A 15,356-nucleotide genomic window follows, 5' to 3' on the forward strand; every position below is an offset into this window, starting at 1 on the left:
CATTTTTAACATTTGCATAAAGTGACATCTGACAACAATAAAACATGCACACAAGACAGAGAAAATCTGTCAGTCAAAAGACAGACGGAGGCACGAAGGTACATAATCAAAAAGCTGATCCAATCAAACCTAATCCAGGCAACCCAGGGTAATCACAGCAATCTAATCAAGCTGTAAAGATGGGCTCTATGAAATTCGCAGATACCTGTTATCTTCTCTGGCAAATCACATGCACAATTAGCCTCCAATTTGGCTCTCGCCAAAGGCTTTGTGTGTTTGAATCTAATTAAAAAGACCTGAGGTGAATCACTTAATCACAAATCTTGCAAAGCTTCGCATATCCCCATCACCTGTACCTGATCTGCTCATGATCTGTTTTATTGATGTTTACTCACAAAGCGTATCTACAAATGAATCTTTATGCAGTTCATCTGCTTCACCTTTCTCTCCTGCTCACTATTTGAATACTTTTGTTGAAAAAAAGGCATTCTATGGAAAAAGAAACTGTTTAATACAAATATAAATGAAAAAAGTCTAATTTCTATATTTTTATTTAATTTCATAGAAATGGCTGTTTTCAGGCTTGCATTCTTTCTAATGAACAGCAGGGGGCGACTAATCTGGCTGTAGAAAGGAAGTCCACTAGCATAGAAATATACAAGGAAAGGAACTTGCAGCTCATTTGATTTAATGACCTCAGTAAACATCATCCTGTAGAGTTCGTGGTTTTGGTCCCTAGTTTCAAGTCATATTAAGCACAGCATGTAGTTTCTTTTGTAAATTTGGGACCTCTTTAATGTCTAGAAGAACAATAAAGCAGGCTTTGCTTTAGTGCAGATGTACCTTATGTCTTATGTCCCATATCAGAGCGCACTCTCTTGATTTACAGTCATATATGACCAGCACACTTTCCATATGGCAACAGTGAAACTGCTCTGCTTGAGGATTTAAAATACAGACTGTTCAAACACTTGGGTGACATCACAGTGCCTCTTTTATGAGGAGTCTCCACTATGTTCAGCACTCAGTCTGTTACTTGGTGTGGCATGTTATTTGGTACATCACACTGGGTTTGGCAACCATTTTAGCTGGAAACAGCTGCCTGTTGTGGCTAAGAATCAGGTTGATGAGGGCCAAATAAGAGAAACTTAAAGGAGCTCAGTTGTGAGCCACACAATTCATGGATATATTCGAAGAAGTGGATACGGCACCACCGCTCAGCCTTTCTCCAAAATGTTCCCATTGGTCACTCTTTGATATTGCTCTTTACAAAAGCTCACCCAGGTGTTTGATGATTGTGACAGGAATGATGGATCCGACCACACAGTTCACATGTTTTACACTTTACATTTGTAAATCTTACTGGGGTGTGATGCTAATCAGTGATCTTGCTAATCTGTTTCCTCTAGGAAAAAAACACATGGAAGCTGCATGTTTGCTTGTAATTGATAGGGTGATACCCGTATATGCAGTGATGGGAATAACGGCGTTTTTTCAGTATCGAGTAATCCAACTAATTACTATTCCTATCGTTACAACGCCGTTACCGTTACTAACAAGAAAATGCGGTCCGTTACTATTTTTCAACAAACAGACGGTTGAAGCTGTGTTCAGCTTACTGCATCTTATATCAGTTGCATGGAAGTAGCTGTGAGTAATCTGGACGCTACAGCTTTAAGCAGCTGCGCGCGCTCCCGCGGACGGTAATCACGATCACTGTCTAGCACAACACCTGGAGCTAAGGGGGCAAAACAATCGCATGAGTGCTGCTGTTTGACTGAGGAAGAATAAAGTAGTCGTGGTAAGCCAATCACATGACCACTTCAAGATGACAAAGCAACAAGGAGTGATACACCTGCTGCTGTCAGACCTGCAGGTATCAGGCTGTGATTTTCTCCTTTATAGTGGACAGAAATTATTGTTTTGGAGTGGCACAAATCTTACTGAATGCAGAACAGCTGATTGTTCTGTAAATAGTTTGAAATGGTTATTTAAAAAATCAAGGTAAAAGGTAAATGGATACAAATAACTTTGTTGTTTGCAAAACTTGTGCAGAGGATTTTAAAATTGACCATTTATATTTGCATTTAAAGTTGTGAAATATGATTCATTAAACATGTTTGTGGTTGTTACAGTAAAAAATATAACTTTCTACTCGGATTTTATGTTTTTTGTCTGATTTTAGATCAATTGTGTTAATACAGTATGTCAAAATGAAAACATAAATGTAAATTCAGACACGTGAGGTTGTGCTGAAAAGAATGATACCAAACAAAGCAAAGTAAATAGTTTTTAAAGGTGAAATGTGGAGGGAAAATCAAAAGTAGTTAAAAATGGGCAATTATACCCTGGACCCCAGAGGTTTTTTTTAAGTAATGCAATAGTTACTTTTCAAGTAATTAATTACTTTTAGAATATTGTAACTCAGTTACTAACTCAATTACTTTTTAGATGAAGTAACTAGTAACTATAATTAATTACTTTTTCAAAGTAACTTGCCCAACACTGCGTATATGCAAGCATCATCTTCAGTTCTAAGCAGTCTTGATTCAGTTTACCATACAGTACATCTCTAAGTCTCTGTCCCCCCCTTGATTTCTCTATGATGTTCACCATTACTGACCACTCTCAGAGAACAGCACTGGTATTTTTTCCTTTATAAAGTCATTTTAAATGTACCGTCATCCACACGATCCCAAAAAAGCTACTGGCTGTCACCTTTGAATCTGTTCCTATTTATGACAAAGCCACTGTACTAAGAATACAACACATGCTTTATATAATAGATAAAAGATGCTAAAATTCAGTGGAGCTGGGGTAAACTGTGCCTTAAACCTTTTCCAGTGAAGAGGAGCAGTTAAGTTGTCTGGTTGCAAAAAGAAGTCCCATTGAGTAAAGAAAATGGGCCTTAGTAAATACTTTCTTGATGAATTTGTGGTCTTAATCTCCAACTTCAAGTCTTATTAAATCCAGCATGATGTTCATTTTGTAAATTATGGTCCTATTTAGTAGGAAATGATTTAGTGTGTGGCTACAATGTGACCGACAAGTTGCTACTTATGAGTGCGCAGCGTTCCTCGGTTTCTCGGTCAAACCCAGGGACGTCCAGTTTCAAAAAAACAAGATGGCGATTGCCAAAAACTCACATCATGAAGCAGCTTTTCCAGATTCTCCTGTAGCTCGAAGAAGTACACAGAGGTAATGAGGCCTTCGCGAGCTTTGGCCAGGCAGTCTCTGGCCAGCTCTGCTATCTGATGGTGGATGAAGCTGAGGACTCCATCGGCCAGCGGAAGAACACTTTCAGGCAAGTAAGCCTGGATGAACTCAGCCAGCCTCCCCTCCATCTGAGCCGTGGCCTGGTGGGGGACAAGGTGGCGTAAGAAGACAGCAGAGGAGATTAGGTTTAGGAAAAGATTTATTTTCTTAGCTCGGCCGGATTTATGCGAGAGAAAGTTCAGGAAGCCGTTTCATTTGAGATTCAGACAGCGTGGCTCTGCTGATTTAGTCAGACTTCAGCACAATGTCTTTTTCTTTTTTTCATTTCACTTGTGTGAGAACAAGCCCAAAGAGCTTTTACCGCAGATGAACTCTAAACTATAATGCTCAATTTCCTATGGTTTGATTTTTATCACTGTCAAAGCTTTCAGCTTCTTTCCTTTTGATACCGACCTCACCGACCGGCTTTATTTCACTGTTCATAACTGGAGCGGTATTTTTACATGCACTGAATAAACGTAATATTCACACTGACGGGGTGAATGGAGCTTGGCACGTTCTCATAATCTTGTTTGCTATGGTTTAGCAGCCCACATGGTTACGGTTCTTTCCCAGTTTTTTGGATGCAGGATATAAAACATTTGCATACACAGATCTCTGATAATGTTTAATCACAAACTGCAGAGCTTCGACTGTTTTTAATTAGTAACTGAGCACCGAAAAGGCTCCAAAAGTTTACTATTGTGTGCATTTAAACAGAATATGATGTTATCGTGAAGGCTCTTTGCAAGTCTCTGTGTGTATGTTGTGTTAGTGTGTGTGTGTGTGTGTGTCTAACCTTTGGAAAACGCTCTTTGTACACGTGGTTCATCATGACTATCTCGTTATCGTAGCAGGAGGAGGAGCGTCCTGGGCTGCAGAGGGACACAGGGGAAAAAATTCAGCTTTTCCAAAGCAAGGGCTGAAAACTGTTATATAATGAGATCAATGCTATAATCGACATATCTGAAATACATTTAAAATAGGCTTCAAGACGCACTGTAAAATGAAAAAAAAAGTAGATAGTTTTCAATAAATGGGAGTGATTGGAACTAAAGTAATTATTCACACCAAAAGACAAAATTCAATCATAGTTTTCAAAATTATTTGTGTTGACTATACATGAAAAGTTAACTAAGACATTACTGACATTTTGTTTTTATAGAGGTGTTTTGCCCATAAACTGTTGGCATTTCAGTACTCTAATACCTAATCAATACTAAAAGACAGTATTGGTTTATATACGTATTTACTTGATGACTTTACTGAGGTTTAATGTACTCGTACTTCCGTGTCATGCTGCTTTCTTTTTATGTACTTTGGATGCAAGTATTGTACTCTGAACTCCGTACTATTTATCTTAAAGCTTTGGATTATCAGGATTATTGGATTATTATAAATCCATTTAAAAGTATTTAAATCCCCAGCTGCAACAATAATGAGATCTACATGTTAATAAATCATAATTATCATCCGTTACTGTCATGTATCAAATTCTGAAAAGTGTAATTTGACACAAAAGTACTTTTACTTACTTTATTTACTTTGAGTATATTGTGATTATATAACCTATGCATTATTAATCTACTCCAGTAGGATTATCATTTGTATACTTCATCCAAAAAGCTTAATTTTTTTAAACTATCCAACAAAATATCACTTTTTACATAAAAATTATAGCAGGTCATGAGCCTAAAACTGATGTTTTCTGCATGGATTTTATGTCCAATTAAAAATATTCTGACTTGTGATCCTATATAAGCTAAAATATTTTTTTATTGGTTAAAGGCCTCTTTAACGATAAAAACAAAGATGTTACATAAAAGCAGTAAGATCAACCACTGGTGACCCGGCAAATCTGCTTTTAAGTAGTGCCTCTGAAAAGAGGACAGTGCGCTGGGCAGCAGACGCTGCTGTTTAATCTCATGAGCGCCGCTGCTGTGTCTAACCTGAGGCTGCGGGAGCGAGGGCGCATGTGGGGAGAGCAGCGGCCCCCATCGTCATCCATGATGCTCTCTGTGCTGCCAAAGTGCTTGGATAAAAAGTGGAGCTCATCCATGGTGGGCTGGAAGGGCAGCTGGTGCAGTCGCTCCTGAGAAGAGCTGGAGGACTGGAAGAGGGAGAAGAGGAAGGGAGCCAAGAGGGTGGAGGAGGAAGAGGAAGCAGACGGTGAAGGGGAGAGAGTTAAGATGATGGAGGAGGGGGGTGGGATGGCAGATGAGAAAGGGAAGTAGGCGTTGGAAGGATCAAATAGAGAAAGTGCCAGAAAATTAACGACAAAACTCCACCAAATGACGTCCAGCAACTGCAGAAGATAACGATCTGAAAGCTAAATTATTAAAGTGTTTGACAGTCTACAGCTGTTATTCCTCATGGATCCAGACAGTGTGACGACAAACCAGGAACTGAAAGATAATGACGCCTCAGGGCCAGACCTTAAATCCATCTGTCAGTAAAACTTTATCTCCTATTTCCTTTGCCTCAAACAGGGACAATGAGACCTAGACCGCCTCCTCTTACATTTCTAAGTGAAAAGAGTGAAATAAGGATGCAGATTCCTCCCTTTGTTTATTTTATGTGTGGATGTCAAGATTTTTTCCTCTATCTTGGTAGAGTTGCATATTATTTTCCCAGAGAGCATCTGCTGAACTGATCCAGCTGTTACTTATATTTCTGTTCAAGTGTGTGTCTTTTTGGCTACAGTCAGATGAGCACAAACTGGGTCTTCTTCTCTCCTTGTTCACTGGTTTTTCCAAGTATACGGGGAATTCTTGGAAAATGGTTAGGAATACACCTTTGGGGCCCAAAATTTTAAATTCTTGCAAACAAGATGAAATAGAGCATCATGATCAGCGTGATCTTTCCACAAAGCTATAATCTGGTAACGCTGTCGGCAAGAAAATGACTCCATTCAGTATTTATGAATTTGTGGTATGATGTGAGAGAATTACTTTAAATAGAGCAGAGACTGAGGGGCCAGCTCAGTGTGATTCATAACATTCGCAGCCTTTTGTTTAATGTACTATTGTTGTGTTTCTATTCATAGTATCTGGCTTATTTTGGTCTCTGATTAAATTAGCGTGGAACCGCATGTGCTCTATCTCGTGTAGACGTCTCTTCACTACACCACGTGTCTCATCGCTCTCGTCCCAACCGGCTTGGCGATCGTCACTTTCCCCTCTTGCTCTCTTCCCTTCATCCATCTAAGCCTCCATCCACAGCCAGATGGAGAGAACAACCAGGCCCCTGATATCACTGTTATGCAACACGTCATGCTGAAGGACAGGCAGGGGAAGAAGTAGAAGTGACGAGCTGGAGATGGATACATTTTAATTGTTATCTTAAAGTGAAAATGTATATTCAGCTAATACAAACTGGCTTTTATAGATATATCTAACATGCTACATGGGGAAAGTTCTGGTATGCTGAAAGGGTCGATAATCATTATAATTATGGTTAATCATCATATAGCTGTGGGGACAGGTCTGATCAATAAGCCCACCCCTCAAGTAATTTAGAAGGAATACAAATTTTGCATTGCTATAATAAGGAACCATAAGGATCATTCCAAAATAATCATCAGTAAATGTCATCATAAAGAGTGCATCTAAAAGTATCCCCTATAATAACTAGTATTGGTTCTATAATTCCCTGCACTGCTGTTCTGCTAGCTGTCTGTCCAGATGGTGTTGCGCTATCCTAACAAGACTTATTACTTGATTTTTTTCAGACACGTGGCCACTAACTGTGTGACGATAACTTGTCTTTTTGACGTGTGACAATCACGGTGACAGTGTAGTAGTAAATAGGCCTGGAGACCGGTCCATCTCATCTGGCAATCACCGGTCATGAGAGAGAAGCGCGCGTTCCCTAGACTTGGCAAAGGTTGGCAAAACCGAATCCTTGTGATTGCTTTGGTGTTTGGCATATTTACATAGTTTAAATAGAAGTGACGCCGGCCAGCTACTTTCCATAAAAATTGCAACTCAAACCCTTCAAATTAAAAGCGCAACTTTTAAATTGAAGATAGGAAACACTTCCAACTAACTGAGAATCGATTGCTGAATCACCTCCAGTACGGTGAACAACTCAATATGCACATGACGTGAGAAACCTCAGTAGACTAATTATATCAAAGACTGTATTGCTTTCTATTTGACTTGAATAAAATGTATCAAAATGTAAAATCCAAAGCAGGAACATATACCAATGTCTTGCTTTGCCTAAAATAAGGACCTGTCACAGTGCCCATAAGCTTTTCAAGGACAGGACAGCATTGTTGGTACTTGAAGTCTGAATTGCCAGAAAAAGACGTCCATGTATCATTTCACACCAGAACTAATTTCATAGAGGGAAAACAAACAGATTTGGTATAAACAGACTAATCAGTGCTAATCAACCCATTAATTATTAGCTACTTATAAGTTATATCAAAAGTTTATTAGCTACACAGTAACCCAGCAGCCAACAATTTACATTTAAGCTAATGCTTATGGGGTTACAACCAAATTGTGATGTAAAAGGAGCCTTCAAAGATAATGTTGGTACTCTTCATGTTCCAAATACTTAGAAATAAGTTATCAAATGAATTTTATTTAATGCTATATAATGGGGCATATTTACAGAGTTTTTCATACAGTAGACTAGGAGTGCAAATTGCTTCAGCGATGTTTTACTTGGAGTTTCGTGACTTTAGTTTTATAGTGAAGCTATATGACTTCTTATGGATATCCAATACTTTTGACTGTTTTACATTCTAAATTATCGTGACTCGTGCTGAGAGGCAACGTCCTGCCAATATTGCTCCTCGTCTACACTTTAACTTCGACTATGTTGGTTTTAACTAGTGTATTTTTTGACTGGCAACTGAAAGGATTGTTTAAATTGAGTTGTTCGCATACGCATAACTGCAAAAATACACTCTAGCATAGCTGCTCCCCTACACACACGTTTATGATCAATATAGTGAAAAAGTGGTGATGTATATTTTACCGTGGAGCTGGGAGTGTTGGTACCATATCCAGAAGAGGGCAACGACGCTAAAGACCATCGTCGTCCATCGGCCCTGCAGAATGGCAAACACAAATTGCACTTCATTTAATACCCACTGCACTCTAGTGCTATAAAATCAATATCACATAAGCTTCTCTGTTGTTTATTATTGATTTGACAAAAATCAAGATAATGAACCTGAAAGCCCAGCTAACCTAATTTCATTAACTACAAAGAGAAGTTTTAATTCAGCTGAAGAAAATCATGTTCTAGTGAGTTGCATTGTGACTCTGTAACTCAGATTCACAGTGAGAGGCAGGCAGACAGATCTGATAAATAAGGACAGAGGCTTTATAGGAGCCTCGACTTCCAACATGAGAGAGAGACGGAAGTAAATAACAGCCTAATTGGCCGCCTACATACATCTCTGCTGTTTGAACACGAGAGTGTGGATGGAGCCTCGTTGTTTTTAATACATACATACTATTACCTGATCATCATTCATAAACACAGCTGTAGTCACTCTAGCTTCTCTTAAACACACCTTTCAAGCTTCAGCAAAGTCTTATCATTGCTGCCTTTTCATACTTGTATGGATTTCAAAATTCTCCTTTAAAGTTCTTTTGTGTTTAGGAAGTTAGCTAGTTAATGGCCAGTGCAATAATAACGATGTATAAAGCACACAAAAAGGAAACACAGTGGATGACGTGAGGCGTTGTATTTAGTGTAAGGTAAATAAGGATTGTTTTGACCTATGAATAATAAAAAGCTATTCAAGTAGGGTGTAAGAAGGAAAATATGCAACTGGAAATGAGCGTGACAGTTCCCCTTTATGAAAAGATAAAAGTGGCTGATTGTCTATGGTATGAGCACCTGCTGTTTAAAGTTGTGGAAACGAAGCAAACCCTGAGAGCGAGCTCAAGCACTTAACTCGTGTCTGCCTGTAGCATAAATGCAGCCATAAAAAGTGCATCTTGTAAATGCTGCACCTAAATCCCAGCTACACCCCCTGTCTGCATCGATCCCCGAGTTATTATAGTTTCATATTTTCTACTTTTATTTCATTTCTTTTTGTTCTGTATTCAGTTAAGTTTGAGTTACCGTCCAGAGTGGGTTAGCTCGCTTCGGTTTAGGTTTTTTGAAAATGTCCAAGATCTAGGAACGTTAGTGCAGACGTCCAAAGTCGGAATAAATACATCCATCAAAGCCTCATCAGGCAAGCTGTATTTACATATTTTTAGCAAATTAACAAATACTAAAACTAAGGATACTTTTTAATATTTTAGTTATTATTTTAGTTTAGTTAGTTCTCCAAGTCTTCGGCTTCCTCCCACAGTCCAAATACATGCAGTTAGTGGGGACAGGTTAATTGATCAATCTAAATTGCCCATTGCCCATAGTGAATTTGAGTGCAAATGGTTGTCTGGTGAACCAGTCCAGGGTGTACCCCGCCTCTCGCCCTATCACTGCTGGGATAGGCTCCAGCTCCCCCCGCGACCCTGGATGGATGGATAGTTCTCCAAGTTCATAAAATAGTTAGCTAGTTTATATTTTTTCAAAAGTCACATTTTTATTTTAATTTCAGCTAACTACATTTTCCCCATAACTAGTTTTGGTTTTTAGTGAAGTTTTAGTTAGCTATAATAACCTGGACTGTCCACCATGGGGCCTGACAGCCTGTAGCTGCTCTACTCCAAGACTTTGAAATACCTGATCTCAGGACCATAAACTCTCCTTCTATTTTTAAATCACATTTCAAAACCCATCTTCACATTCAGACTTCACACCCTTCATTATAACATAATTAAACAGCATTGTAGCCCATTGTTATCTTGATCAGTTTTAATCTGTGTTTTTGTTTGTTTCTTGTGTATGCAAGTTTAAATTACTGCACCAATATGAGGCGACATTGAGGGACTCGAAAGGGGCCTATAAATAAAATGTAGTATTATTATTATTGTCACTTCCCACTCTGTGACAACTCACAGCTCACAGGTTTAATAGTTCACTCAGTGCACTACAATACATAGTTAGCATTTTGATATTAAATATTTATACCTTTATAATACACATTACCAGATAATACTTACAACCATAGAATACATGTAACGCTTTTCACACAATGCAGATTAGAGAGCTACAGTTGAAGACATATTTTCAAAATTAACAACTATTTTTGAAGCTTATGGCAAAAACAAATTACCACAAAAAAGCAGTATCAAATTACAGACTGTAGTGAACATGATCCACTTAAAGTATTTTTCTGTAGGACGATGTGATTCGTGACTAAAAGCATGCAGACATTTGAGCATTAAAATGAAACGTGATGCCATGAATCTGCTTCTAATCCTCTTATAACCTGCCATAAGATTTCTGAATGTGACTACATGGATGCAGCCGTTGTTTCATGGCTCAAGGCCAAACAACTTATTTTCTGGACCTGCGCCTTCCGAGAAAAAAAGGGCCTTCTTCTCTAAACTGTTGTGTTTGAAGTGAACTAGTGTTTATAATATTGTTACACGCTGTCTTTAGCCTAAAGACAAAAGCAACCACGTGAAGGCCTAAATCTAAAATCTATTAACATGAACAGATGTAGATGTGTGACACAGGCAACAAGCGTGACTAAACAGAGAGGAGCTGTGAATGTAATGGCCTGGCCCTGTCATACATGAGTCACCCTGTTACGCTGCGAGAACCTGCGAGTGCAGCGAGAGGCTCTCCAGAATGTGTGAGATCTCTCTCAACAACACATCTGCACCTCTTGTTCCACTGGAGCTCACACCTGCTCGGTGTCTCTCCCCTCTGTGACCTTTGCCTCACACCGACTCTTCTTATCTGTCTCTATCTCACTTTCTATCCCTCTCACACCTCTTGTGCAAATATGGCTGAGAGTAAACAGGTGCAATCACAGTCAGTGTGTAGTCTGCAGTGCCGGGAAGCAGTCACCTTCTGGAGGAGGCGAATGAGAAGTGGGCTGGGTTGCTGGGAGAGAAGTTTCGTGGGCTGTCCAGTGGGCTGCTTCCTGGTGGGACAACAAGACATGCACTGAGAATGAGACACAAAAGAACGGCACGAGTGTAGGAGAAGGTCAAAGTGGTAGTATGTCATGCCACTGTGCCTTTTATCCTGTGGCCAAGTCCCAACAGGAAATCCAGTGACGTGCTGTGAGGTGCAGACCCAGAGCTGTCTCCCACTGCGCCTTTAGTTCAATATCACAGCATAACTACTCATAATAAGTAGGCAACGCTTTTAGGAGTAAACCGATTTAAAACTTAATGTAAACTAAGATTTTTTTCTTAAACCTAAGGGCCTATCTTTGATCTTTAGTGAAACTCGACAGGGAACAAATGCGAGTTACATATAGATCCAAATTTCAAAAATATTTCAGACAAAAACAGAATCAACCTCATATGGGAGCTGTGTTTTCACATTCAGCTCAGTAAACTTTGAGATCATTGTTGGAAATATACTGCTTTTTGTTGTTTTCTTGCTATGATGACGTGTTTAGTTTGCCATGAAGACTGAAAACATAAGGAAACAACTCGTCTAGAGAATTAAATGTGTAACTTCTTTACACTGACACCAAGTGGAAGTTAATTGATCTGGGACACTGAAGATCAAAATGGTACGTTGGCCCTGAGAGGCCAAACGTACTGCAACTTAAGAAAACACCAGCATTAAGAAAAACGCTGCAAAAGCACACAAAACACGACAGAAATAGGAAAAAAGAAAACACAGGATGTGTTAGCCTAACTATTAGCCTAAAAATCCGTCATCAGTATTATATGAATCATGATAAAACACACCTAGCTTGTTTTGGGTTCCTGCAACTGGTCTGTCGGGTTATTGTCTCCCCAGAAACACTTCCCTAGTGCCTTTGGAAATTAGTTTTTCCCTATTTCCGTTGTGTTTTATGTGCTTTTGCAGTGTTTTTCTTATTATTGGTGTTTTCTTAAGTTGCAGTCCGTTTGGCCTCTCAGGGCCACCGTAAAATGGGCTTGATTTCACCCTCCATGTAAAATTACCATGACAACTTCAAAGGCTAATCATTTCACCTATTGACTGTATATAAAAAGTAGACATAAGCTCAGTGACATCAACATTAATTTATAAAATCGAGTTTTGAAGTCTGAACATTACCAGTTTTGGCCTTCACATCTGTCTGTTTGTTTTTTTTAAGTAAATTTAGATGACACAGATGAGTGATAAAATTATGAGCTAATGCTAGCAAGCTTAGTTAGCAAGATGCATAAATTAAATGGGAGTAGCATGCAGACACAAAAACAATAATTATTTCTTCGTTTTAAACCACAAACAGTAGCAGGAATTAATCATTCTTATTTCTTCTGTAAAGCTGGACATGTTAACACAGAAGACTTTGACAACTGACTTGCTTTTGGTGCTGGCCTTAAGTGGACTTTATATTAAGCTAAGCTCTCCTGTTACTAGCTCTAACTTAATTTTACCATACAGACATGAGAGAGGGATCGATCTTCTAACTCTCTGCAGTGAAGTGAAAAAGAATAAAACTAAGAAACTGTAAACACATGATGAACCAGTAGAATAACCCTTTTTTGAGAGGTCGGAATATCTTCACCTATATTTTTGATCAAAATCAATTAAAATCAAGCTCACAGGGGAGGCGTTAGGGCTTTTGTTGTACATACCGAGGTGTCCAGGGAGGGGTAGAGGGGAGTGAGGCCGAGGGAGCGTGGGGGACGTGGTCGTCAGGATCAGACTTTTTCTGTTGCTTGTACGACAGCTGTTGAGAAAAAGAAGATGTAAATGTACTCACATCCACATTACCACAACAGAGTTGTGACTAAGCACTGTGTCTGTGCATAAATATATGCATGCACAGCTGTAAGTGTGGATGGAAGAGAGGCGGACACGTGAAGCAGCTCACTGCAGGGGCGCGACGGCGATACAGAGAATTCAATTTCCTCAGCCATCCATCCCTGTCTGCCTCCCCTCAGCTAAGATAAGAAAGGAGGAGAGAGAGAGAGGGAGGGATTGCCAAAGTTGGAAGAGAGAGAGAGAGAGAGAGGCAACAAGCAGGATAAGAAGAGAGGATTTAGGTGATATTTCTAAAAAAAAAAATTTTTAAAAACTGGAGAGAGAAATACTGCAAAAATGTCCACTTTTATGACCTCAGCTTACTACAGGTCTCTTAATAGCAGTCACTACCACACTGACTCATTTCAAACCTGCCTGTGGGTTCCTCATGTCACACATGATATCATTATCTCTAACTCTGCCATTAGGCAGTAAACAGAGCAAGTTGTTTGCTTTCACTAGATCCACTTACTTTGTCACAATCACACCGGAGCAGAGTAATTTAATTTTGACAAACACCAAACAAACAAAAAAAAGCAATGTGCTTTTCAAGGTGGCATGAGCATGGGGCATGAATAAACGCAAATAAATACAACTGGGAACAAAACGCAAGCAGCACCATCTCATCTCTGCTGCTGCCAGATAAAGAGGAGAGCTGGTCTCCCCTCTCTTCCCTTTCAGCCCGCTGTCACATGGGGTCACATGTGAGGAGGAGAGGTGTCGCCTCTTCTCCCCCTCTCTCTCTCTCTCTCTCACACACACACACACACATATATATGCAGATATAAGTGTGATATAAATATATAAAGCAAAAACAGCACCTTAAGCAGCATTAGCAGGGTCACAGACTCAGAATGACTTTAGAATTTTTCCAGTTTTCATTATTGATGAAATCATTCATTGCAGTTTATTTATAAACATAAATGGTGTCATATCTGATAACTGGTGATGTCAGAATGAGGTCACACATGACTGTGACAGTATCTTTTCTGGTCACAACACTTAGTGATCGATTTCCATCCATGCATCCATCCAACTTCCATCTTTTCTGATTTGCTGGGTTATATGAATAGTACACTCAAGATGGAGAACCAGAGGGCCTTAATTTAGCCCTAATCTCCCCAAAATAAATGTAAAGTTGAACCACTATATTTGTACAAAAATCAGACCCATGATTCATTTCAGTTGCATTAATGTCACTGACAATAAAGTGATACTGTAGTGTGCCACTATAGTTATTATTATCCTTGCTGTATAGGTTGGTCCAAACCTATTACTTACTGTAATAGATAACCATAGGTATACAATAGGTAACAGGAAGGTTCCAGCACTTTCTGTGAGTCTATGCAAGAGGAAGCTTTAACATCTGCACAACCAACCCCACAAACACACTATGTGAAAGCCCTCCAAACCCTAGGAATATTATCACCCAACCATACTGAATGATTAAATAAAATAGAAGCTTTATCTTTGCTAATGTGTTTATGAATACAAATTACAATCGTATTTATTTTGGTACACAACTTTATGGAGGCAGTGCATGCAGTGGGAGGAGGTCTGGGCTAATTTTGTAGAAAATCCAATCTCACTTATGTTATATGGCCAATGAACGACCATTCATTTCATCCACAATAAACTTGGTGTGTGTACTGCTGGGAAACCTGAGTGATTGGAGTGTCGGGTTTAAGGTCATTTGGATGAAGGGCAGGCTCATTTTGCTAGCAGATAGCAGACTGATATAAATCTAAAAAGCTGCCTTGATTTGAACTCATAAATTTCCATCTACTGTCAAGCTGTCAAGTGACAGTTTTCAGTGTTGGACTTTTATGTAAAGCCAAGCCTAACCTGCGCAGAATTAACGATAAGGAGCTGTGACTGCATGTTTGTCCATTCCTGGTGACACTCTCCACATTCCTAAGTGGATCTGCTGACATCAGGCATCCTTCCACTGCTACAGTGACTTTGCAGAATACATTATTTGCTCATGTTGAATAAACATATTTATATTCATTCAGTTTAGTTAAGTCTGATGGTGACTCTGCGATATGTCTCTGTAGAGTAATGTAAAAGGCTCACATTTCTGAGCAAGCTCCATCTTATCTCACCTATCTGTTTTCATTACCTGAATGCTGATCGATCAGCTGTGTAAGTAGCTTCTCGGATATTGATCACATATGCCAATAGACTGAATTGATAACCGCTATTTTGCGATTTCACACTTTCTAACCTGGACTGATTGTATTGATAATCACATTAAAGCTCTCGCTGTGACA

General features: G+C 39.2%; 1 protein-coding gene across 4 annotated transcripts in view; it reads right to left on the bottom strand.

The window, feature by feature from the left end:
- Positions 1–15,356, bottom strand: part of LOC120742449 (microtubule-associated serine/threonine-protein kinase 1-like) — a 53,428-nt gene that overhangs the window by 17,393 nt on the left and 20,679 nt on the right. For all 4 annotated transcript variants that reach the window (XM_040045756.1, XM_040045757.1, XM_040045755.1 and 1 more), the window contains exons 3-8: positions 12,915–13,009; positions 11,194–11,269; positions 8,248–8,320; positions 5,205–5,365; positions 4,055–4,130; positions 3,147–3,356 (exon numbers count right to left, since the gene is read on the bottom strand). In XM_040045756.1, the coding sequence (XP_039901690.1) occupies positions 3,147–3,356; positions 4,055–4,130; positions 5,205–5,365; positions 8,248–8,320; positions 11,194–11,269; positions 12,915–13,009 (691 nt within the window). The remainder of the gene's footprint in view (positions 1–3,146; positions 3,357–4,054; positions 4,131–5,204; positions 5,366–8,247; positions 8,321–11,193; positions 11,270–12,914; positions 13,010–15,356) is intronic.

The sequence above is a fragment of the Simochromis diagramma genome, unplaced genomic scaffold (genome assembly GCF_900408965.1).
Source record: "Simochromis diagramma unplaced genomic scaffold, fSimDia1.1 OVJJ01000150.1, whole genome shotgun sequence".
NCBI lineage: Eukaryota > Metazoa > Chordata > Actinopteri > Cichliformes > Cichlidae > Simochromis > Simochromis diagramma.